The sequence below is a fragment of the Chrysoperla carnea genome, chromosome 2, assembly GCF_905475395.1.
Source record: "Chrysoperla carnea chromosome 2, inChrCarn1.1, whole genome shotgun sequence".
Lineage (NCBI taxonomy): Eukaryota > Metazoa > Arthropoda > Insecta > Neuroptera > Chrysopidae > Chrysoperla > Chrysoperla carnea.
Window position 1 is genome coordinate 47,886,626 of NC_058338.1, and position 26,695 is coordinate 47,913,320.

The 26,695-nt window shown below is 29.2% G+C and overlaps 1 protein-coding gene across 4 annotated transcripts in view; it reads left to right on the forward strand.

The window, feature by feature from the left end:
- Nucleotides 1–25,917, forward strand: part of LOC123293934 (protein sprint) — a 423,720-nt gene extending 397,803 nt beyond the window's left edge. For 3 of the 4 annotated variants that reach the window (XM_044874938.1, XM_044874939.1, XM_044874936.1), the window contains 18 exons: nt 11,069–11,272; nt 12,265–12,449; nt 13,712–13,803; nt 13,878–14,173; nt 14,413–14,697; nt 15,333–15,779; nt 15,934–16,202; nt 16,281–16,434; nt 16,499–17,185; nt 19,191–19,284; nt 23,030–23,199; nt 23,425–23,529; nt 23,595–23,786; nt 24,132–24,263; nt 24,328–24,451; nt 24,593–24,729; nt 25,088–25,262; nt 25,683–25,917. In XM_044874938.1, the coding sequence (XP_044730873.1) occupies nt 11,069–11,272; nt 12,265–12,449; nt 13,712–13,803; nt 13,878–14,173; nt 14,413–14,697; nt 15,333–15,779; nt 15,934–16,202; nt 16,281–16,434; nt 16,499–17,185; nt 19,191–19,284; nt 23,030–23,199; nt 23,425–23,529; nt 23,595–23,786; nt 24,132–24,263; nt 24,328–24,451; nt 24,593–24,729; nt 25,088–25,262; nt 25,683–25,807 (3,873 nt within the window). In that variant the 3' untranslated portion in view covers nt 25,808–25,917. The remainder of the gene's footprint in view (nt 1–11,068; nt 11,273–12,264; nt 12,450–13,711; nt 13,804–13,877; nt 14,174–14,412; nt 14,698–15,332; nt 15,780–15,933; nt 16,203–16,280; nt 16,435–16,498; nt 17,186–19,190; nt 19,285–23,029; nt 23,200–23,424; nt 23,530–23,594; nt 23,787–24,131; nt 24,264–24,327; nt 24,452–24,592; nt 24,730–25,087; nt 25,263–25,682) is intronic. The other variant, XM_044874937.1, reaches the window with a different exon arrangement.
- Nucleotides 25,918–26,695: the final 778 nt, after the last annotated feature.

The window sequence follows — 26,695 nt, forward strand, 5'->3', positions numbered from 1 at the left end:
TCCTTGTTATACGGGTTCATGAATCAACCGTTTGACGGTGATTTTGCAGCTCTATGTTATTATCTCTATGGTATTTTAGGATCTAATGCTTTATGAGCACTATTATCGTCAAAACAAACACTAAACGCTCTTGTTAAGCGTGATTAACGCGAATGAGCGTCCCAAACGGATATAACAAATGCGTTCGGTACATGAAATGCGGTTAATGTATGCGACAGACAACAGTTTTTCATCATTTTTATTATTTATGTTTAATATATTATAATACAGATATTTTCAATTCTATATAAATTTCTCTTTACCATTTCAAAAATTAAAAAACTTTTTGATGTCAGTAAATCATTTTATTAAAATCAAAATTGAAAGTTCATACAGTAATTAAAAATATTTTGTGTTATTAATATTTGTGACAAATTTTGTGTAAATATTTATTACGTTCCCCGTGTAGATAGGTACACCTATGTACGTTTGATGAATATTATTCTGTTATTACATTAAATATACAAAATTTATTATATAATATTTTGCTGTCAAAACATTGGTAGGTACACACAAACAACCAAACAACAACCATACATGTCTAAAATACCAAACGTGTATGGTGGTTATGAAAACGGGTTCGGAATATGAGAGTGAGGCCAAACTTTGGGAGATAATCACAAAATGTTACAGAAATGTTGATTTTCAATTGTATAAGTTTATCATTTACATTAACTTACTCCTCAGTGGGCCCATGTAATATATCCTACCAATTACTTTCATCTCCGTTGAAAAACCGTAATAACGACGCAAACGTTGATCTACATTTGTCTAGCAAACGTTAATCTGTATTTGTCTAAAAAATTATGTTTATGGAATTTCCATACACAAACTTTGATCCTATTTTTCAACGCCTTAGCAGTTAAATTCCCAAAAATCCATTCTTAGCGAGCGTCTACCTCGTAAGAGTAGCAAGTATGCTTAATTTCTAGTCAATCGGGTGAATAGTTTTAGAGATCTCGTAATGAATCAGTGAGTCAGTTGTATATCGCTTATATATATGTAGATTACCCGCTGCGTTATGGGTTTGTATCTACGATTTAAAATTACATACGATTGATTATTCCAAGATTCTTATCAATACAATAATATCTGCCCTGTAACATAATTGACTTAAAAGTATAGTACAAAATAGTTTTTGGTGGAAGCGCTGGAAATAGAGGATGCTTATATCAGTATATAGACTGAAGCATTAAAAAAGTGGAAGTGATGGGAAGGTAACAAAGCCATAAGCATAAATTAATGCTTCGAAATTGTATTTTTTGGATGTTCGGATATTATTCTCTCATCAGATGAAATGGAATATGTACATATTTTAACAAAGATTTAAGGTTTTTCTCAAAAATAGTACGCAGTGCAGCACCTTTTTTGTTAAATGATTAATATATATTTGAAACTTCGCGAGTGGCTTTATTTTGGCAAGTTTATCAATCTTCTCTCTACGATTTTTTCCGGTAATGCTGCATTTTCAGATGAGCATGATAACGTAATATTTAAGCTTTAATAATTACTAATGTTATCAAGTGATCGTGTCCGGTAAATTCCCTGCTGCGTTTTTGGAAACCGAAAGCTTATATATGACGTTATCATGCTCGTTATCATCTAAAAAGGATGGTATTCTCGCCATTTTCCAAAAAGAGTGCAGTCTCACGGACTATTTTTGAGAAAAACTTATCGAAAATGGCTTATAAAATTTTAATATATTATTAAGTTTGGTAAAATTGATTTTGATTATAAATACGAAGCTACGTTTCAGCTTAAAGAACCGTTATTAAAATTAAAAATTATTAATTTTATCAAGTGATCGTGTAATACTAAGCAATATTTCTGTTACATACTGTAAGTAAACACTCAGACTCCCTTAACTTTCATCCCTATATTTGATGTTGTACATTGTATACTGTATACCATATCATCTATAATAGAAATGCAATTAAATGCTTTGCGCATAGTTCGCTAATTACTAAATGACCGTATGCTCTCATGATATATCACCGCAATTTATGGGTACATTTTATGGGTTTTGAAAATGTTTATGCTTGTGCTAAGTACTCATACCCACACTTTTTAAGTTGTGTTATTTGATATTCTTTTTTTCCAGTATTTCATAACATTTGTGTACGTAAGCATGACTTACAAACACATTGTGTATTTTATTTGTGTTCATGCAAGAATGATACAAATACTGCGGATGAGAAATATTTTCAACTACCTATCAAAATAGTATCAAAAATCAAAGTGGATGGAATGTTTCTACGCGCTAAGGCTCAAAATCACAACCTATACTTAGCTGTTAGAAAGACTTAAATATTTTATTAAATATAGTTCGATACAATGTTTCTAAAAAGACTTATTGAGTTTACTTGAAAACAATAGACCTTGTTTTATCATGTATATGAAATATACCACGCTATACTTTGTTTAGTCCCAAATTTGTAACGCTTAAAAATATTGATGCTAGGAACAAAATTTTGGTATAAGTGTTCATAAAATCACCTAATTAGTCCATTTCCGGTTGTCTATCTGTCTGTCTGTCTGTCGTCTGTCGTCAGTCCGCCTGTCATCACAATTACTCAAAAACGAAAAGAGGTATCAAGTTGAAATTTTTATAGCGTGCTGAGGACGTAAAAAGCTAGGTCGAGTTCGTAAATGAGCAACATAGATCAATTGGGTCATGGGTCCGTAGGACCCATCTTGTAAACCGTTAGAGATAGAAAAAAAGTTTAAATATAAAAAATGTTCCTTATAAAAAAAATAAACAACTTTTGTTTTAAACATTTTTTCGTAAACATCCCTGTATACTAATGAGAGCGCATATTATGCGCAAATTGTAGTACATATTATATGGGTATATCAGTTATATGTGTAGGTATGTGTAATGTGACAGAGTAATCAACACTGTCTATACATGGTATTTCAACAATTAACTCAGTCAATTGTTTGTTTTATAATAATTAAAAAAACAAAGTACATTATAAAGCACACAGTTTAATTTAAGTAGCTCCATCTTTTAATTCTGATCTAAAATAACTTATATTTCGCAAAAATATAAATTCGAATCAATTAAATTAAATTTGTACTATTAGGCTCAAAACACTCTTTAAAGTTGGCCGCGATAAAACAATTCAAGTTATCGTTATTATTTGTGCTAAAAATTGCTAAAAAAACATTGTCTCTGTCAAACCCTCTCTTCCGATTTTTGCAGCTCTAATCATTTTTGGAACAGTACAAAATATCATTAAATCATTACCTTTTTTGTAAAGTAGAGAAATCATGCCCATTTTTCAGTACTATAAAATATATATAAAATTTTTTTTAATGTTGTTTTATTTATGTCTTTGATGGCTCTTATTTCAAAATATTTTATTAATTTTTGTAAAAATCCCTTATTAAAGAAAGGAAAATTTTAACACTATAGTGTCGATATCTTAATAACTAAAAATTATCTCAAAAAAATTGAAACCGTCTTTTTCGTTTTTTTTTTTTTTTTATGAGAGTTTTGACGAATTGTGGCGATTGAAGATATCGTATTCTAATCTATTAAAGAAGCTTTAACAATATCAGTCTTTTAATTACACCACCACGGCTGGGCACCTATTTACACCTGGAGATTAATTTAAAATCTTTGGGACGCTACTAACCTGCATGAAAGTGTTTAAACGTCGAAATCAACCAACGTAAATAATTGAGAATTACGAAATAACTCTAAACTTTTGCTAACTCCTAATCCTGCAGGAAAGCAAAGCACCCTCCATTTCTCAGACTGTTTCTTTCTCGTTCGTTATAACATTAAACAGTGGATGCCAAGATAAATGCTTCACACTTCTTGTAACTAGTACACACATACACATGGTATAAAATATCATTAGAGAAAAAAACGATTCAAAGAGTTTAATGTTTTTATTATTATAAATTGCAGTCATTGTGAAATGGACCATATCAGAATGAACATATGCCAGAGAGCGACCGTTTATTTTATAATCTATACATCACTAGAAGAGGCAGAGTGTACCCTAGACTAGCTAGCTATAAACATTATTTTCCACATATAAATGTTTTTCAAGTCATTATTTATATTATTCATATGTACATGTACAAAGTGCATAAAAAATACACAGAAAATGTACACAAAAGTTATCCCAAAAAGATTTGTTTAAATTTGTGAGACAATAATATTAAATTTTCAATGTAAGTCATTAATGCAATCCATACAATTATATATGCATCCATAAAATTCTATAATTAAAGTAGTGTATCGTTACCATGGAAACACCTCCAAAAAAACTCACACACGGTGCGAATTCGTCAAGAATCTTAAAAGAAATCCCGTGACATTACTTTTTACTTGTGGGTTTACCCACCCCCTCTAGCAGCTAGTAACAACAGCAGACTCTTTTATAATTTTTTTTTTAATAAACAATACTTTTTAAGACACAAGCTTTTATTGTACTAAAAAGTAGAAAATAATCTTGTAGACAATAACTGAACCAATAACATGACTTTGAACCCTGTGGAGGTAGTGGTTCTATTCTAATTCAGCTATCCTAAATTCGTCTTAAATCAACTAACATTGCATGTTAAATATAACCTTGTAAAAAGTTGTTTTCCTAATTTTGATACACCTTGTAATATAGTAAATGTAATATTTTAAATTATTTTATCAAATATCACTTTTGGCTATAATATTATTACTATTTTAAATTTATATTTGAATTAAAACTGAACAGTTGTTCAACATTCTCATCCCAGCTGATTTTTAGATAAATTTTTATTTATATTGATTGCTATGTGGCTGCTACTGTTTATTTGCTTACCAAAATTCATTATTTGCAAACTACACTTGCAAAAACTTCAGTTCAGAATTTATTTCATTTTAAATACTTCAAATTTCAAATTTAAATGTTCAATTTTATTATAATGTTTCCTTTTTGTACTATCTATTCCTTGACACTCCTTCACTAATGTCTGAAAATATTAAATTTTGTTGTTGTCATTTGGTAAAAACATGTGAAAACAAACAATTGACTGAGTTAATTAAATACCATGTATAGACAGGCATTTTTTACGTCATGTAAGTAAAGAAAGATAGCCACACATTCATACATGTCACACACACATGACTGATATTCCTATATAATACATACATACAATATTTGAACCTAATTTGCGTCCTCACGGATAAACAGTGATGTTTTCGAAAAAAAATTTCAAACTGAAGTTGTTTAATTTTTTATAAGGAACATTTTTTACATTTAAACTTTTGTTCTATCTCTAACGGTTTATGAGATGAGCCCTACAAACCCAAGACCCACATGACCTATTTCGCTCATTTACGAATTCGATCTCACTTTTTACGACCTGAGCACGCTGTAAAAATTTGAACTTGATATATTTTTTCCTTTTCGAGTTATCGTGATGACAGACAGACGAACAACCGGAAATGGACTTATTAGATGATTCTATGAACACCTATACCAAAATTTTTTTCGTTGCATCAATATTTTTAAGCGTTACAAACTTGGGACTAAACTTAATATACTATGTACATTTCATATATACATGGTATAAAAAGGTCACAGAATTGACAGATTGATATCACCATTAACGAATTGAGATTAATTAGAATTACCTAATTCATACTGATGACCCTTGACGGCGAAGCAGGAGGAGGGAATTATAAAGGTTCCACCGTTTTTTGTGTTGGAAGGAGGGTACCAATACGGTTCATTATTATAATATTAAGACTTAAAATTTTCCCACTTGAATCCAGACTTATTAATTAATCATTGACAACCATCGCATCGTTTCTATAATTGAATTACAAGTCATTAGTTTTCAATTTTAATAAGTGATATCACGTGTGTGAATGTATATATTAGTTCCCATGTACATATTTATTAATATAATTACAAAAAAAAAGTAAAATTAAAAGGGTAGCTTTTTTCTATTTTAATTATAGTAATTATATTTTACGTGCCCCCTTATATAATTCAATGTGTGTATATTTTTATTAAATTTTGAATCTATGTATATGAATTTTTTCTGGATACATAATAGCTGTAGTAGGTATTTTTTTTATTTGTAAGTCCAAATACGTACACTCACTGTCAGAAAAAGTGCCACAGTTAAAACATTCTAAGCGTACGCATCATATGTTATGTTATAATAGTAACACTTAGAATGTTTTAAAACGAGCATTTTTTGTGACATTGAGTATACATTTCAAAAGTTTCAATACCATAATAAGTGAAATTTACAAAATCAAAAAACACCCGACGAATAAGATTTATTCCTTATAAACCGATTTTTTGAAACTTAGCTATAAAATGTTCTCCATCAAGTCGGTTCGATCGTTTAGGGGCTACGATGCCACTGAGAAACACACTCTGATATTTTCAACATTGCATCAAAAATGCTTGCACAAACTATCAAATTGTTTGCACTAACCATTTGAGCTTGAAAAAAGATTTACAGGTTTATAAAAGACTAGCTTTTGCCCACGGCTTCGCTCATGATTCATTTCAATGTATTCCATATATGATTCATTTAATGAATCGTTAATTTATTTAGAGAATCGAAATTTAAAAACCCACATGGCTATCCTTCAATCCTTTTTTGCTCGCTTATGGTTCACAAATCGAAGTATTCATAAATATGGCTTCACACTCTCATATTGGATAAAATATTTTCTGCGGTTTTAAAATATAACTATTAAAATAATAAAAATATGATTAGTGAATAAAAAAGAATTGTATTATTATTATTTAATGACTGACACATGTACGTACTCTTAGTAGTTATAGTTAGTATACTGCCTTGCCATATTTATCATTTCAATGCAATGTAATAAAATTTTTCTTATTTAAATTTTAAAACATCACATATCTAGGTCATATAATATTATTATTTAATAACTAACTGATGCTCGCATCTGCGTACGCAAATACCTCCTATAGTCTGAGAACGCAGAAAGAATTTTCTCTACACCACATATCTTCTAACTTCTACCCTCTTCCTTTTGTACGAGTTCTATATACAAGTTGCTAATAAATGAAACGATTTTTTAAAACATATATGAGAAAAGTTATTTCCGGCTTATTTTTTATCCCGGAACTCAAAACAATTGTTCTCATATATTTTTATAACATATTTTGCAAAGAAATAACACAAAAAATAGATAGATTAGCAATATTCCTGAATTTTTCAAGTGGCGTTAAAAATTGAGGCGTGGGTTTTTTCCGCTGGCTTAGCATGCTCAAAGAAAAGGAAAAGGATTTTGAACAGTTTTTTCGGAAAGTACTTCGAACAATTTTTAAAATTTTTGAAAACTAGTAATGGCGACCGGAAGGTGATGTAAAGCTAATTTTTTGGTATGTTATTTGGACCCTTTAGGGAAGTGTGAATGTACGTTTTACGTTTTATAAGTAAAAAAAAGTCGTTCTACCTGTATAATAAATTATTACACAGAAAAAAGCCCGAAATTTGGGGTCCAAAACCTTAAGGGGTCCAAATAACATATTTAAAAAGCAGCTTTACAATCGCGTTTTGCAATTTTAATGCAGAATTTGACTGGCATATCAGTGAATTAATGTATAAGATTCCATTTTGATAACTTAAGTAGTTTTCCAGTGACGAATGCACCAAGCAAAAACAGGCTAATGTTTTATAATATTATAGACAATCTTATAATATATTCAATGCATGTGGTAGTCGTGTAGTCCAATCATGGTTGTTGCTGATCAATGCTGCACAATAAATATGATAATAAATACTTATTTCTTTTTAATATTATGATATGAGATCATTTGTTTTATAAACCATTCATTTTTATACCATGTGTATAAATCATATTTGAAGTCATACTTCATGATTGACTTAACGAATTACTTTTCGCTCGTTGATTAAGTATTCTATGTCTAGTGCAGGGCCAAAACTAAGTTGTTCGTGTTCTTATGGTCCACACATGCAAGATGAGGGAGGAGTATAGCTTTATCTACGCCCGTGGTTAACGCACTCATTTGGCGAGGCATAAATAGTTTATTGCTGCGTGCCTTTTCAACCAATCAAATTAGACAAATTATTGTCCCAATCTAAACTAAGAATAATTTTAGAAGCGTAAGTGAAATTTTATACTAAATACGTGTAATAACGCATTATTAACGGACTTCTACGGTTTCCCAACTCGTGCTACGCACTCATTATGCAAATTTCGCATGCGTACGAAAAAAATTCTCTTGATCCACTTGTACCAAAAATAACAAACTATTTCCTAACTGCCTAAAACATTGCAATAATAAGTATTACATCGTAAAAAAATCAACTATCGTAAATATTTCGATAGAAAAATGATCAGGGCATTAATTATTGGTAATTTTTTACAACTTTAGTTGTCTATCGTGTTGATAGACAAACAGAAATGGCCTAATTAAGTGATTTTATGAACACCTATACCAAAATTTTGTTTTTAGCATCAATATTTCTAAGTGTTAGAAACTTAAACAGAAATTAATATACTGATAAAATTCATACATAGAGTATTTCAATGAAGGATCAACAAGATTCGTTCAAATCATCAGCTCGGGCGATTTGTTTGTATAAAAACTTAACAGGAAATAAAATAAATTTCAATGAATCTCCGCATTCCACTCACTACATCAAAGTACCAATAAATGATAGTTGGAATTTCATTGCAATAAAAGAAATCTTGTTGCATTTATTGACTGATTGACCTCTAAAAGTCAACTTACATAAAAATATTTTTACATGTAATTGTTGTGGTCTTCTGACAGCTACTATAATTAAAGTTCAATTGATAGGTTAAATAGTTTTATGTTAGGAGAATTTGTTCATATATTACATACATAAATAAAATTTGACGTTATGTAATATTTTTACTACATAATTTGTTTCTATTCACAAAATAAATCGGGCGACTTTAATAGAAAAACGGAGTGGGTGCATACGTTCTGCACTTTTGAATACTAAAAATAAAAATAGTTCTTAATGCAATTTTTGTTGGTGTTATATTTAACACAAGGAATCGGCGAAATTTTCTTATTCGTAGTGAAAGACGAAAGAAATTTTGTGTTAGAACGATGTTAATAAATGTGGCGGAAACTGAATGTAATCTTTAGCACTCGATAACCGATGAATTTAGGTATTAGGACTACCTAGGAATGAATACCGAGTGCAAGATTACCGAAAACAAACTATTCTTTGTGTGCGTAGTCATGGTAGGGACAATAAAATCGATGCCAGCGCTTCCAGTGAAAAATTTTGACGATAAACTAGGCTGTTATGACTAATTTGCAGTTCTTTACATGTTAATCTTATAGAAAATGTCAAATTAAAATTATTGAAAAACACTAATTGATTTAATTTAATGTATTAAAAATTGTGAAAATAAGAAATCAAATTGCAGAAATATTATTTTTCAAATTTAAATTATCATAATTATTTATTTAAATTTGTGATACAATAATATTAAATTTTCAATGTAAGTCATAAATGCATTTCATACAATTATATATGCATCCAGACAATTCTATAATTAAAGTAGTGTACCGTGGTACCATGGAAACGCCTCCAATAAAACTCACGCACGGTGCGAATACTAATTTCCAGATTTTATTGACTTTATGGCGGCAAATTTACTTCGACATTTTTTGCTTGTTATTGATTAATAACGCGTTTATTGTTTGGAATTATTTACAAGAAATCAAAATTTTGTGGAGGCATACGTAATTAGTTCGATAGTATTGATAAACTGAACTTTATCAGGACAGTGTCTATCAAGTATAATTTTGCTATCATATAATAAATAAGCAAGAGTTTCAAATGACAATAATAATGCTCTCTTCTATTGATTAATAAGTTTCTTTAATATCTATCGCGTCAAAATAATTTTTCGAATTTTCTTGTCCCTGCTTCATGTTTTTCAAAATGACTACCAAAAACCCTTAGTCGTGTTAATATTGTTTTCGGGTTAAGTAGTCAAATACTGTGAGGAATTTCAGAGAGCAACCATCTTACTTCCTCTTTTACTGAAGTCCATATAAGTTGTATCTCTATCTGCTATGTAGGATATTTAACTGAGGAATGCCAGAGAGTTGTTGATCTGAGTATGTCAACAATTTCAAGCGTTTTGAAATACATTTCTATCCACACTCCTAATTACATGTTTAATCGATTCAATTTTATTACATTGAACGAAAGCTTTATTAATATATTATTAAATATGAGTAATCAATAAATTATTTTTATTGTTATAAATTATTTTGTTATGATATAATAATTATGCGTGGTAATTGATTACAAGAAAAAGATGTTTATAATATATATTATTAATTAAAATAAACATGCGAAGTTTTTTAATAAAACATATTATCTTTCTTTCTTTATTTACTTTTAGTAATATTTCTCTTATAAAGTGTTTTCCATATTTTTTCCCGTGTTTTTCGTTTCCACTCTTACAAGTATTTTAATAGCTATTAAAAGTTAGTAAGTGTGAATTTTCAGAATAATTTAGAAAAAGTTATAAATCTGTATGTGATTTTATCCTTCACAAGGATTAGAGAAATTATTTTATACTTTTTAGTTCGTTATGAAAACGTGGCCATTAAAAAAAAATTTATTTTATTATTATTAACTTCCCAGAGGGAGTTAATGTAATGGACCCGATTTTGAAAATCTCCAGTTTTACATATTTCCGCGGTTTCAAGGCCTTAATATCCGAATCAAACCTTTTCAATGTGAATTGAAAAGTAAAACTTGTACTATGAATATTTGTTTGCATAAAGAACTTATAAATATTTTTAAAAAGCGAAGCATAACTATTTAAAACAAATAAGAATATTGTTTATTTTTTTATTGAAATTCTATTTATCTCGAAAGAAATCTTTTCTTTGATTTTCTTAGAAATATATACTTTTTTTTATTTATCAAATTAATTTAACTTATCTTTCTCTACAATACCCAATTAGCTATTGTTTATGTTTATTTCATACATGTTTTTTTCTTTTCTTTCTAGAGTCGAGAATCGTTGTCGTCAGGGGGTGAGGATGGAGGTTCAGCCGATGGTGATTCAGAGGGTGGCGATAGTACAGATACTGGTTATGGTGCCGCTTGTGATATTGGTCTAGTAGAACGATTGATTCGAACACATCCAGTATGGTTTCTACCCGGGATACAGCGTGCTGGTGCATTTCATTTGTTGCAAGGGAAAGAGGAAGGAGTAAGTTAGAAAACAATTTTCGTTATGCTTTATTTATTTTTAAGTTAGTATTTATTTCCTTTCTTTTCCATAAATCTAATGAATATCTCTAAATTTTCTTTTATTGATGAACAAATAATACTCTTCAACAAGATAAAAATATCTTTAGCTCTAATAAAAGGTTTGCGGGAAATAAAATTTCAAAATTTTGTGACAATTCAAATGAAATGGCTTGTTGTGACGAGTAAAAAAAATTTTCAAATTTGAAATTTATATTTTAAAGAAAGAAAGCTTACCAATTCCTCTTTTTCTCCGAAATTACTGCGCCGAAGACGTTGGAGAAATACAGGATCTAGACTCGATCATAGTTTATAGGAAAACTTTAACGAAAATTTAATTCTGTTTTTGGTTGCTAATTTTCGGAGATAACTTTTTAAAACAAGAGCTATTTAAGGAGACAATTTAGGGTGTTTTTATGACATATAAAATGGAGCGCTCATGAGAGTCCATTCCTTAATTACGTCACCGTTAAAGAGGAGGAAGACGGTCAACGAAATGTGACATTGTGTGACAAGGGATATGACGTCAAAAGTTTTGTGACGTTAAATGTTAAAATTTAACAGATAAACGCAAAATTTATATGTAAATGGGAGGGGGGCTGGTTTTAAAAATGTGTCCATCTGTGACAAGAGGGAGGGGGGTTTAAAAATCGTAAAATTGGTGTGACGTAATTTATGGATGGCCCCTAATGAGGAATTTTTTTAGAAAAAAACATACAGTCTTAAATATATTAAAGATGATTTATGCTCTTTAATGGGCAGAGGGCGTTGAGTTTGCCTGCCACTTTGCTCCCTCTCCCCTATGCTTATTTTGATTGCTCCCCTACGAAGCTTTTAATCATAATGTGCCAATTAAATCATGCATATGAAATCAGAAATGCATATATCGCAAACGAATCCTTCTGCGATATCAAAGAACCATATAAAATAAAATTTGTTCCATTTTATTTTCAGAATTTTGTAGTAAGACAATCAAGTCAACCAGACACAATGGCATTATCAGTACGATTACCCACTGATAAAGGCCCTTACATTGAACACTACCTCATACAGTCATCAAATGGTCGTTTAGGATTAGAAACATCAGAAAATCGTTTTAATGACATTCCATCATTAATCGCATATTACTCTCAATGCTGGTAAGTAATGTTTTTTTTTTTTGTTATTAACTTAACTAGTACTTTGACACGTTTCCCACTCTTTCGACTGATTTATCATCGCATCAACAAATAGAAGGTTACACAGAAAATCTTTTTTCCTAGCTCGTTATACGCAATTATACTCAATAATAAGAGCAATTATTTAAGGTAACATCGTTAGATAACTAGTTATGCTTTCATCTTACTTTAATTCATACAAAATGGTTCAAAAAATAGAACACCTTAGTTTTATTTCTAAAAATGTATTTATTTATTTTTAAATCATAATTTTATTTTCTAAATCTCATAACACAAGCTTTCTTTGCCTTCAATCGTATTTTTATTTATTAAAAAAGTTGTAGAGGATAAAATTTTCTACAAATTTTGTCTGGAACTTTTTTGGAATAGAGGACGCAGAAGATGGAGCGCTCAACTAAACGTGTTTTAGTGCTGGGTCAATATTAATAAATATATGTTTCTAAATAATTATTTAAGTAGTATTTAATGAATAATTAAGTAAAAAAACCGTATGATAGACAGGGCTGAATCCTAGTCTATTATGCGGTTTTTTTCTCAATTATTCATTAAATACTACTTAAATAATTATTAAATACCTTATAGTTATAAATATTGACCCAGAATTTAGCTACGTATAGCTGAGATCTCTATCTTATGCGCCCTCTTTTTCAAAAACGATCCAACGTATAAAAAAAGGTTTCAGACAAAATTTGTAGAGAATTTCATCCTCTACACCTCTACAATTTTTATAGTAAATTTTAAAACGATTGAAGGCAAAGAAAATGAGACATCTTCAAAAAAACTAATTTTCGCGACCTTTGACCTTAAATATCTAAGGATTCGCACACATGATCGTATGTAACTTTTGAGACAACATTTGTACCATCAAAATAAACGTTTGTACAAAAATTCAGCTTATCCCGTTAGATTACGAGGTTGGCAACCTTTTTTGATGATCGCGTTATTTAGAAAATGTATGGAGTATCACAACAATACTAAAACATTTCTTACTTAATTTCTAACCATAAAGCAGATCAATCACTTTTGCGGGTGGAATTTTGTAAACTTAAACTCTGTTTAATGAACATGTACTTCAATTTCCATTTTTATCGTCATTGATTTAGATTACATGTTTACGAACAGTTTTACACTCATATTAATTAATATCAAAATTTTTCATGACCACATTGTCCCTACAAATAAATAGTTTGTAATACATTCAGCAATTATCCGTTTGTTTTCAGTGATGAACTACCTGTTCAGTTAGTTTTACCCAGAGCAATTCGTGAAGCACCTACACGACAACAATTGTCTTCGTTAGCATTATTAGGACAAGGTACGTGTAAATAAAATATTTGATATTTTATTATCCAATATTTCTTAAACTAAGTTTTTAATTTTTGTTTTTAGAATTTTGGAGATATCCAATGGCAAATCCACGACCACCAGATCGATCGCAAGATAACTCATCGTCAGTACCTGCAAATAGTGATACTAGCATATCAAGTCCCGATTCAGGAGATAATGTTTTATTAACATTGAATCCAATAATGACTACATTCAAGGGTAACTTATCAAATAACAACAACAATGACACTACTATTGCGAATAATGGCCTTATTAATACACAACAATCGAATGGAGTTATTCCAGCGCGAGGGCCTAGACCAACACCACCAAATACTCTTAATATTGTCAGTAATACTGTAAGTAATTTTCAATAAAAATATCTATTCACACGATAATATGATAATTCTTTATGGAAATCTCACACGATTTTTTGTTTCGATTTGTGACTTTTTTTGTATATTTACGTGTTCGTTTAAACAAATTTTCCACTCATTAAACGTTGTTAAAATAAAAATTTTTGAAAAACAATGGGAATAAACTTTTACGCTGTGTATGTAACCTTTCACGAATCATATCTAATCAATTTCATTTTTAGGCGTTGCTAACGAGATCTAACACAGCCAGTCCACAATCAGTAGTAATTGAAGGTTCAACGACTAAAACACCTCCTCCACCTCCACCAAGATGGGCAAAACCATTAAAAACATCAGATAGTAGTAGTGTGGTATCATCGTCAAATAGTCCACAATCACAAAATAGTAATTTCACTGTTACCACTACCGTGACATTTAGTGTTAATAATACACCAGCAAATGTTGTGGAACAAGATGGTGGCATTACGCATAGTCCTTCACACGTGGAAATTTCTTGTGTAAGAGAGGTATTATATTATTAATTATCCTTGTCAAAAAGCTTCGCTTTGTTTGTTTGCCTTTTCTGAATTTAATAATAACTAAAAAAATATAACAATTACCAGAGTCAGTGTTTTAAATACTCGGAAAACACAGTGTCCTATATTTTTGAGTAAATTTTTTATAATTTAGGCGAGCCACTCGATGCGACTAAACTTTTATATCAGGCATACGAAAGTATTGTTTAAGTGGGATGTTAATCTTGGATCACAGTAATATTCGATCAATTAATCATCTTAGTTTCGGTTAGTAAAATAATGATTAATAATTCGGTGAATAATTTCTTAGTTTAGTGATTTGAAATTCTATGACAATCTAACTACAATAATTAGATTGTAACTTAACACTTCATCATAAGCTCTGCTTTTGGGGACAGAGTAGTAGCAGTACTGTTAGTATTATCATCATGAAATCATTATCATCAACATTACACAGATGTAATGCTAATATTTTTCGGGACCTCCATATAGACCAAAAACCACTATATTATTTCTCAGAAACCAATTTAAAAAAATATATTTAACAATAGATACCACACATTTTACGCTCTACGTGCTGTAAATATTTTGGTTATATACTCACTTAAGAAATAATATTGTTTCAGGATCCATCGAAGCGTTTATCCCCGGAAGGACAATGTATATCAACAATTTCATCACAAGGTAGTATTCGACGGACATCAATAATCAAATCACATCGATCAAATTCACCAGCAACAACAACACCTAGTCAAATTCTTAGCCCATCAAATAGTGATGCAACAACTACAACATTTTCTACATCATCTTCTAGTCACCATCATCATCATCAACAAATTATACAACAACAAACTAGTCAAGTATTATCGCCAACCACAAGTACTGTATTATCGCCGGTCGGTAGTGTTTTATCACCAGTTGGAAGTGTTTTATCACCACAAACTGGTTCTGGACCACCAAGTTTATTATCACCAGCAACACCAGATACTGTGTCACCACTCTCAGTTAGTAGAGCTTCTGGACGACATAGTAAACGTTCAAAACCAGGACGAAAAATATCCAGACATTATCAGGTATGTTTATTCATAGCAGCATTCATACGAAAAATTGATTCTGCCGACATGTTAAAATTGTCATAGAAATTAACTCTTTTGAAGTTTTTCCGTAAGATGTAGTAAGTAGTCTTTTACAGCCAATTTCATTAAGTTTTTTTTTTTTTTGAAATAGGAATCAGATATTTTGGATTCACCAACAGTATATTATCGTAGTTCGGTTGGTGATAAAATTAGTGATTATGAGGATATATGGGGACCGGATCATTCTACATGCTCAACATTTAAACCTAAAATCAGTCCTTTTGCATCACCGGATTTAATACAACACACAGGCAATGTTATATCGCTTCATAATAATATACTCAGTCCCAGTGGATCTCAACAAGAGTCTAGTAGTCAATCAAGTTTTTCACCTCAAGAAAATCAGCATTCTACTCAATGGTAGGTCCACTTTGTTTACCTCAAAAGTTGAAAATATTTTCAAGTCCACTTTTTTTATTTTTCTGTAATTTTTTCTAGTGAAATTAAAAACCGATTAAATTTAGTAATGCCAAATCGAACAAATAGTCCAAGCTTTAAGGATACATCACCATCGCCTCGAATCGATAGCCCAACACCAAAACCAAAACAAGGAAGTCCGTTTTATGCCGAACCAGCTGATTCAATAGCACAAGTAAGTTTCTATCTCACTATTTTTAAAGAAAAAAAGATAAAAACATTCATTTTTTTATTTACAGGCAGCAGTAATACGACGTCAACAAATACGAGGCCCATTAAATCTCAGCCAACGGCATTCAAATCCTTCATCATTTCATATAAAACTAGAATCACAAATATTAGAAGAAAATCGATTAGAAAATGTAGACTTAGTATCGAGTCCCGTATCCACATCTGTAGATAATTTAACCTGTGTAAATAAAGGGGCCAAATTTAATTTAATTGGTAATTGTAGGCGATCAGGAGCTAAACCAGTGCAACCACCGATTATTAAACAATATTTACAAGGTGTCAAACAAGATCCATCTTGGACGTTGGATAATAGTTGGCAATTTATAGGGAATGAATCTGACGATAGTTATATTGAAGATTCTGATTGGGCGCAACCATTTCCACCATTGCCATTAATATCACCGCATACTCCTGAGAGTCCGGGTGAAAAACAAACTGTTCATCAAGTTATCGCTCATCGTTTTCCTGAATTAAATTTAGTAACAAATCATCATCAACATACATCACACAATCAAGACAGTAATGGATGTCGAATGTCATCGTATGATAATGTCGAAGGCCGTAATCATCCCGCTCCACCTTCAGAAATTAGTGAACCGTGTACAATATTTTCAGAGCCATGGACTGAAACGAGTTGGCAGCCACAAAATAACCATACACCACGAATTTCCGGCATTCAAAATGATATGAATGAGGTAAGTTCGCACAAACAAATTCGCCAATTTAATATTTTATTCAATTTGGACAGACAGTAATAAGTTGGACAAAGATACGAGATATTTGTTATTCATTTTAGGACATTAGATTCTTAACAAATTATTTCCGAAATAAAAGGTAATCACTTTTTTAAATGAAAGGGTCTATTCTTCTTTCATTACTATGATCTACACCCTGTGCATTGAACAGTTAGGTCACTTAAATCTTTAAATAAAATCCTTTTATTTATAGATATAAAAAATAGACTCAACCAATAATTGCGACACCTATGGTTGTTTATATAACACAAGACAGTTTGTGGTCATGTGTTTGCATCATGTCCAATTTCGTATTGAAGGATCCAACCTTATTTTATGACCTGTATAACTGCTTAAATAAATTAGTCTTTGTTAAGTTAAATAATATTGCAAATACAATTATTTGCACCTTTGATACTGTATAATTACCTGCCTGCAACTAAGAGGGTATTTTAAGGATAGAGTAATAAGTAACATACTTTTTTATTGCCTTACTTGAAATTTACCTTTTTATTGCATCATCTTTAAAAATTTAAGAGTAGATTTAAAGGTGCTTTTTGAACTTTTAACATTTAGAAGGATGTGTCTGGGTCTGCCATCTGTCTCAAACAGTGAAACATAGCTTTTCGGAAAATCATTTGTATCATTTAGTCCTTATGAATTGGCATTTATTTATTCAGATTTTTGCTCATAGGTCTGTAAATGCAATTCTTAACGAAGTTTATATAAAAATATTTCTTAATTGGTTCTTAATTCATTATTTTGTGTGTAAAATACTAAAAAATGACTCGGGGCCGTAGGGAAACGGTAAGCAAAGTCTGCTACACATTATCAAGCAACAACAAAAATTAATTAAAAAGAAAGATTGAATAAAAATGAATCGTTCATTTCAAAAACCTCTTAAGTCATATTTTTTTCCAACATGCTTTATTAACTGAAAATGGTTCCTTAAGGATAGGTGAAGATTCTTTAAAGGTATTCTGAGTATATAAACCACGTAAGTCAATACTGAATTTATATTTTATATACTCAGAACAACTTTAAGGAACCTTCACCTACTTCTAAGGGACCATTTTCAGTTAAAAAGCATGTTGGAAAAAAATATGAATTAAGAGTTTTTGGAAATGACCGATTCTTTATTATTTATTTGAAACAAAAAAATATATTCTATGGATATTTTGTTAAAAACACATAGCAAATAAAGGCAAGTGTTAAATAAGTATATTATCTCGTAAAATAATGGATTATATATTTGCGGAGTAATAATCCCATTTGATCCTTTACCTTTGTACGCATTATTTTGTGTTATGTGGTCACAAATATTACCACAAATAAATTTTGCCTCGTTGCCTTCAAAGCAATCAAATTCATAGAAATAAATAACCAATATTTTTCAATTTTAAAATAAAAAAACTTAAAAAATATTTTTTTAATGAGGCCCCTATTATGTTTTGCATCAAGGCACCCCTGGTCCTTATGCTGGCCTGGCTATCCCTCATAAAATAGAAATGAAAATGTATTTTTTAAGCTACAAAACTGGAGTCACATACCTGAGACGGTGCACAGGATGGATTTTCTGTTCAGATAATTCTAATGTTTATAAACATTCGCAAATTAAAATAATAATTTTTTTTTTAAACACGTGCATTCTTTTTATTTTTAGAAAAAGGTATAAAATATTTCTAAAAATATTTCAATGATGTTATCATTTTTAATTCTTAAAATATTTTAACAAAAAAATTTAGTCGTATTTTAATTTTGTGAATGAAAGATTCAAAGTTTACTTTATATAAAATAAATTATTTATTTATTGATTAAAAGTATAATTTCTTTTCTTTTTTTTTTTTTTTTTTTTTTTTTTTTTTTTTTTTTTTTTTTGTTATAAATACTTTTATCAAATATTTCTCACGACTTTTTGATTTTTTAAGTAAATAAAATATTAAGTATTTTTGTTATTATTTCTCAGGATGAAGATAAGTCTATGGATAGTCAAGGTCTTCCATATGATAATGGTTTAAATAGAGGGAAAAGTTTTCGGGATCGTTTGGATCCACTATTATGTAAGTAAATAATTATTACGTAGGTACTGTTAACTGATAAATTGATTTTTGTACTTTTTTTTGTACCTGTCCGTCAATGAGCCTACGTTATTTAATCTGTCATACATTTTTATTTTTATTTTGCAAATGTCAAGTTAAAAAAACTACAATAATACAACGAATTGCAACGATCCAAAGTGATGATGCAAAATCTACGTAAGAGATTTTTTAGGGTTTCTAAGAATCGCGAAAATTTTACGTTGCTTTATAGTAAGAAATGAGGGATTTAAAAATTTCCGAAAACACAAACGTGGTGAAATTTTCAGTAAACATACAAGACATAATTAACAGAAATATAGGTCGTTTTTTTATACACGCAAAACATTAAATCGGTCAATTGCTGGAATCATTTAAAATATTATTAAATACACTATTACGGTTTATATAGATATGACAATAAAATTTTATCAGTTCTGATAGTAAAATGCAAATGTTGAAGGCTCACAAAGAAAATTTAATATATTTAAAATATTATTATGTCTAAATATAAACAAATGATTATAATTAATTGCCATTATATGACCGATACAAATAATTTATTATAAAATTGAATCAGTCTCTAGTTTTTTATACCCTATGTATATTCTAATTATTTTGAAAGGTTTTGGTTTTCTTAAAATACCTTTGAGTCTTTAAAATAAAATGGTACCGATCAAAAAGTTTTATTAATTCCCTTATTATTACAAAAAAATTTCAAACACAATTTGTTTTTGTTTTAAGTAAATAAATCAAATCAGTTAAATCTGAATTAAGTGATTATATAATGACTTATTAACAAAGCTTTACGAATTTAAGTCCAGTACAGATCGATACAAATGCTACTATGCTAGTAACCGGACGAAACAAGGTCTGAACAATACTTATAGTAGATGTAGCATAGCTACCCACCCCAACAGCGTTGTCAATTTGGTAGTTTTACTACTAAAATTAGTAGTTTTACTATTTTTTTACCTTTAGTGGGTAAATAATTTAATATTTTAATATCATTTATGCTAATAATTAAATATTTTGTAATAAAATACGGAAAATATTCTGGCAATATTATTGCTGTCCAGTTGTTTTTTAGTGATTTTCTATCGTCTGTTTAGTGGGCTTGAGTTGGCAATACTGCACTTCAAACTGTCTTAATTTTTTCCCAGTCCAAATCATTGTTATGTTAATTAACATCAAATTAATTAATATCAATAACATCAAATAATCATCATTATTTAATTATTATTATCATTATTTAACATTAAATAATCAATAACAATTAATATCAAATGTTAATTAATTCAAAATTTCTTTCCCTTCGACATTAAAAATAGCGACTTTAACGTTTTAACGCCAGATACCTGAAAATCCCGCTATTCCTAAACAATTTCACAAAAATACAATTTAAGAAAATTCCATATATTGAATTTTTAAACAAATTTTAAATTGTGATAAGATTTATAGAAAAAAGTCCCTGATTATCACTCTGTGGTCTACTAATAAAACTCGATTATTTAGTCATTTCTTTCTCCTACATTATAAGTTATAAGATAATTACATAATTTTGGGAAATTTTCTAATCTATAACACAGGGTATAATACATACAGAAATAATTGACTTGAGTCAATTGTTATCCACCAGTTATTTATTTATTACTCATAGTAGTACAATTATTTGAAAGACAGTCATTTTATACGCAATTATGTTAACAACAAAGCTAGTCTATTTTTGTTAAAAAAATTTATTTTGAACTTTGACAAAATCTTTCATTAATTATAAACGAAATTCAGAATCGAACGCAGAGGGGTAAAACTCCTCTTATAATGCATAATTTTTAAAATTTCGCAATACATTTAACGAATTTTTGTTTTCAATATAATTTTAAAATGATTATAACTTTGTCAATTTTAAAAAGAATCATCATATGTTGTTAAAAAAAAATTCATAAATTTTAGGTATAATAAAATTTGCTTTAATTTATTTTAAATTACAATTAACCCAAAAAAATCCCTTTTAAAATATTTTTATTATCCTATCCCCTCCTTTTTACAACTCCGTCCTTTTTTTTGCATATTAATTTTATTATTTTGAAAAATATTTGAAACTGAACAGACGTTTTATGTTTTTGAAAGAGGTTTTAAAATTGTGAACGATTGATTGTGAAGTGTTATAAAATATCGTGGATGATTCTTCGATTTGACTTGTTTGAAATTTTCTGTTCAAAATACAAATGGCTTATATTAGTGTGATTCAAAATGAAACCGGGTGGCAAATGTAAAACGCAAATCATAAAATTTGCACGATGGGTTTTTAATGTTAGCGTACAGTTTATTGGACTATTTACATGTTGTTATAAATTAGAAATAGAAAGTGTTGAAGATTCTAGTTGTAAGTCCAAATTTTTAATTATTATCTCCTTTTCGGAGCTTGTATGTGTCTATTGTTGGCTTATCAAAATTTCCATGCAATTACGGTAAGATACAATCGCATTTCTTAATCGCTAAAAGCCAAAAATTTTTGCCTCCGCTGTATCTTGTAAAATCAATTTTAAATGTAAAATTTATTTCAAGATTTATTTAGTAGAATTTATGTATTTTGTATTATCTATGGCTTTAGAAAACAATAAAATTAACCAAAGGATTTTTTTTCTAATTCTATAATTTTTTTACATGTTTCAACTTTATAATCATTATCAAAACAAAATTTTTGGATATTTTATTGTTATCCAATTCCAAAAAATCAAGTAATTCACAAAATAAGGATTAAGCAATAAATTTGGATTGGTTTACATACCGGGAAAAACTGCAGTGATATTTATCTAATAATATTTAACTAATATAAATAATATCTATTTAAAAAAATTTTGATATTCTGTTTTAGAGCTAAAAACTATCTTAGATAATATAGTTTCCAATGTCAATTGTAAATAAGTATTGCACCAACGTTGATTCCTAAATATCAATTGTTTATTTTCAAAATTGTTATTACATTTTATTAACAATAAACATACTAAAACCCCATTATGTAATCCAAAAACCTAATTATCAATTATTGAAAAAATAAAATTTAATTTATTTCCTATAGATATCAATTTTTTTGTTATTAATTATTGAACTTTAAATTGACTTATAAACTGAACCGAATTATTTTAATATTTATAATCAAATTATTTATTTTAATTATTCATAACATTTCCTGTCAATTGTAACAGGGTGCATCAGAATAAATGTTTATTTATTGTAGGAACTAATTATTGACTCTTCCATACACAATTTTAGTTTTTAATTTAATTTATTTTTTTGAATTACACTACTATTTGCAATCTGTATATACAATAAGCAAATGTGTTAAAAATGAACATGGGAGCGTTAATTTTAACACGTATATTTTCTCCATTCATATTCTTTTATATGAGAGTACCGAGGGGGGAGGGGAAAAGAATTCAATCAATCAGAGAAAATTTATTTAGTCACACTTTATCTAGTCATTTTTTTTTAAATTACACCAAAAAAAAAATGAAAATTTTTTTTCTTCCTAGTTTTTTTCCTAAATTAAATATAATGTATTGTCACCCTGTACCTATATCAGATCGGAAATCTATTTTCACCACAATTTAAAAAAATTCATCTGTTCTTGTTCAGCATAATTTTTAATTATCACATTACGGAAAAGTTTGTAATAAATTTGAGTATTTGAGAAAAATATTTATTGAGTTTTATTTACTTCTTCTAGCTCCACCTAGAGTGATGGCGTTAAGAAATCGTGAATCAGGTGCAGCTGGAGCTGGTATTGCAATTAGAAATTATGCGTTAGCACTTGCTCAAGATAAAACTACAACATTTGCTCAGCAAATAGAAAATTTTATATCGTGTACAAGAGAATCACGTGAAACAAATCCTCAGGTAAGTTTTAGCTGATTAATTAGCAATGTCAATTTTATCATTTCTATTTTTAAACCGGTGTCCTCCCTTACAAACGTAATTGATGCAGTACGCTATTGAAATTTTCATTTTCTTTCTCTTTTTAGTAAACTTAAAATTCCTCTTTCAAATTTTTCCATTGCTTATTCTAAGATGTACTATCATTGATGTCGATAAAGTGTTGTTAAAAAATTTTCTGTATTCTAGGTTGTTATGAGAAATATGCGTCAATTTATGTCTGGAATGAAAAACTACCTTGTAAAACATGGTGAACGTGGTTTTGAACGAGAGGTTGAAAAAGAACGTAGCAAGGTAGGTCAAAATATCGAAACAATTTTCGAAAGAATATAATCCTAATAGAAACATTTCTTTTGCAGTTAAAATCAACAGAGTTTTTGAATTTAGATGCAATATTAGAAGGTGTTTTACATCGGTTAGTGGTACGACCATTACGATCTCATTTACAGTCGTTGTTTGTAGAATTTTATACCCGTACGGGTGCTATTAAATTATTAGCTGATAATATACAATATGCAAATACAAGGCCGCTCTCCGAGTTAGCAATACGGGTAAGCGAAAATTTAGTTAACTTTACAATCCTTGACAAAAACTGGAACTTTAAAGTGATTGTCAATTTGTATCTATGACACTGGTTGATTTCAGTTTTTTCATTTAGCTTTTATCAGCCGTTTTCATAATTGTGTAGCGTTTGATAACAATTTGGCAGAGCTGGGAATATTAAAAAATATGGTTACCTAGTCTTTTAATTTTAAAATGAAGCTTCTCTGAGCTTTCATAATAATATAATAATTTTTGACAAACGAATAAAAAGTTTGCTATTTTACCTCGGGGCTTGCTACGTAATTTTTAGAAATTTGATTTATTTAGTTGAAAATTTATTTTTGTATTTTCAGCCAAAAATTTGTTTACCATCAGAAAACGATCTAGAAACGATATCACAGTTTATAACTAGGCTACAAGATGCTGATTCACCATTGGAAAAATTAGAAAATCTTTTAGCAGCTATTGCAACAATATTCCATTCTGTATGTATTTCTTCAGAGAATTTTTCCTGATGAAACTTGAAACTAAATTTAAGTATTATTCTAGGTAAAATGCTCAAACTCAAGATCTCCATTAACACTTGGTGCCGATGACTTTTTACCATTATTTGTTTGGGTACTTGTGAAGACGAATTTCATTGCTGCTGAAATCGAAGCGGAATATATGTGGGGTAGGTTAAAATTTCTATTTTTCTGTGTGTTTAAAAATTTCAATTGTTTATATAAGTATACTCTGAGGCTATATGATGGAAAATTACACAAAGCTTAATAATGACTAATTTTGACTAATACTAACTTGTTTTTAATTCTAGGTTTACTACATCCATCATTACTTTCGGGTGAAGGTGGATATTATCTAACTACGTTATCTTCTGCCGTACATGTCTTAAAAAATTTCAAAGCAAGTCATGAAGAAAATTCAGAAAATGAAAATAAAGTCAATACAGATGTAAGTTGAAAACAGTAGACTCTCGGTAATTCGTCTCCTGTCTAATCCGACACCCCTCGTAATCCGACATAACTATAACGGTAATTACAATCCAGGTTTATTTAAATACATGAATTCTTCGTGGCTGATATTAGAAAATGATTGAAATCTTAACACTTTGATTTGTAATTTGTCGGATTACAAGGTATTCTTTTTCAAAAAGTTCCGGGCTACAGGAGGTTTGTGGCAGTACTCTAAAGTCCGACAAATTCGATAATTCGACACCACCTTGCAAAACGTTTGTTGGATTACCGAGGGTACACTGTATTTTAAAAAATTGCTCAAAATTGATATTTAATTGTTATTTTTCGATTTATAGTATCCTCCAGTATTAAAAGTGGTTGTGCCTGACGAACGACACGGATCAATTTTGACGAAAACATTACCAGTACGACCACATATGACTACAAAACAAATATGTAAAATAATTGCTCATAAATCACGTATTACAAATCCACAAGATTACGCATTGTATCGATTAATAGACGGAGAAGGTAAATATTATTTTAAATTACTTTGTACTAATTAAAAATTATTCCAATTTTTAAGAGTTGCGAAATCAGCGAAAACGAAATCAGTTGCACTCAAAATTTTTATGTAGATTTTTTGGCTCAAAAAAGTCCTCATGTCCCTAAAAATTTGGACAACGCTTTAACCAGGTGTAGTTCAGCTCAAAATAAGTCGATTTAGCTAAACTTGCTTTGTTCCAAATTACTCCGTTTGAGTCTCAAGGTTGAAATCTTTTTTCTTAAAGTAACTGAAAACGCAGTATGCAATTTTTGCCAAAATTTGGAATGGCGATTATAATTATTATCAATTCATTGGCGTAGAATACTGGTTATCTTAGTACTAAAAGGATTGTAAAAGTGTTTTAATCGTTTAAATAAAAATTGATTATTTTATTTCTGTTTCAGAAACAATGCTAGCCGATAATGAATGTCCACAAGAAGTAACCGGGGAACAAAAACATGGAATGTTAGTGTATAAACGTACAGATGCAAAAATTGCATGGCCTAAATCAAATTCTCCCCAGAAATAGAAAAAAACGTTTGTATCAATTAAAAAAAATAATAATATTTAAGGAATAATATATTTTATATTACGAATATATATTCTAATTACACCCCTACTCTCCTTCATTTTATTTCAAACAAGAGAAAAATTTTTAAAGTATTTTCAAATACTTTTTTTTTAAATTTATAAATAGAAAAAAAAAATATAGATAGATTTTTTTTATAAAAAAAAATTTATTTTTTTCGTTAATGGCTGTTTTTGATAATTTATTTATAATTTTTATTTTGCAATACTAACTTAAATTGATAATAATTAATATATTTCCTGAAATATTTAGGATCAGTTTTATATTTTATAAATTTTATTTAATATATTGCTAGTTAAAAATTTTTGTTTGGATTATTCGCTACAAAAATCCGTGCAATATTTACAAATTCAGCTATAATCAAAGTTTGTACTAATAAAATTAGTTTTTAACAAGCAATATTGTTAATTTCGTATTTTAACAGATTTATTAAAATTTTATTCCAAACTAAACTGGTCTCATTTCTTAAAACACAGTGATGGATTTATTCTTTTTGGTTTTGTAAGCTGCTCTGATACAATCCATCATAGTTTATTATTTGTAAAATATACAGAATGTTAAGAATTTTGTCGAGTATCTAATCCTCCTGCACAACTGGCGCCATGGCTTTTAATATTATAATCTCGAGGACAGTTCTTGGTCCGTGATCAAGTTTTGTTGTGTATGAAAAGATTTATTTTGCTCTAAAAATGATTTGAAATTTTATCGAATAAAAAATAGGTACTTTTTATTTAGACAATTTGTTCATCTGTTGTAATGACTTTTAGAAGAGTCGTTTATGTCACAATGGCAAGATTGATATATTAATGAGCGTGTTTAGCAAAACTA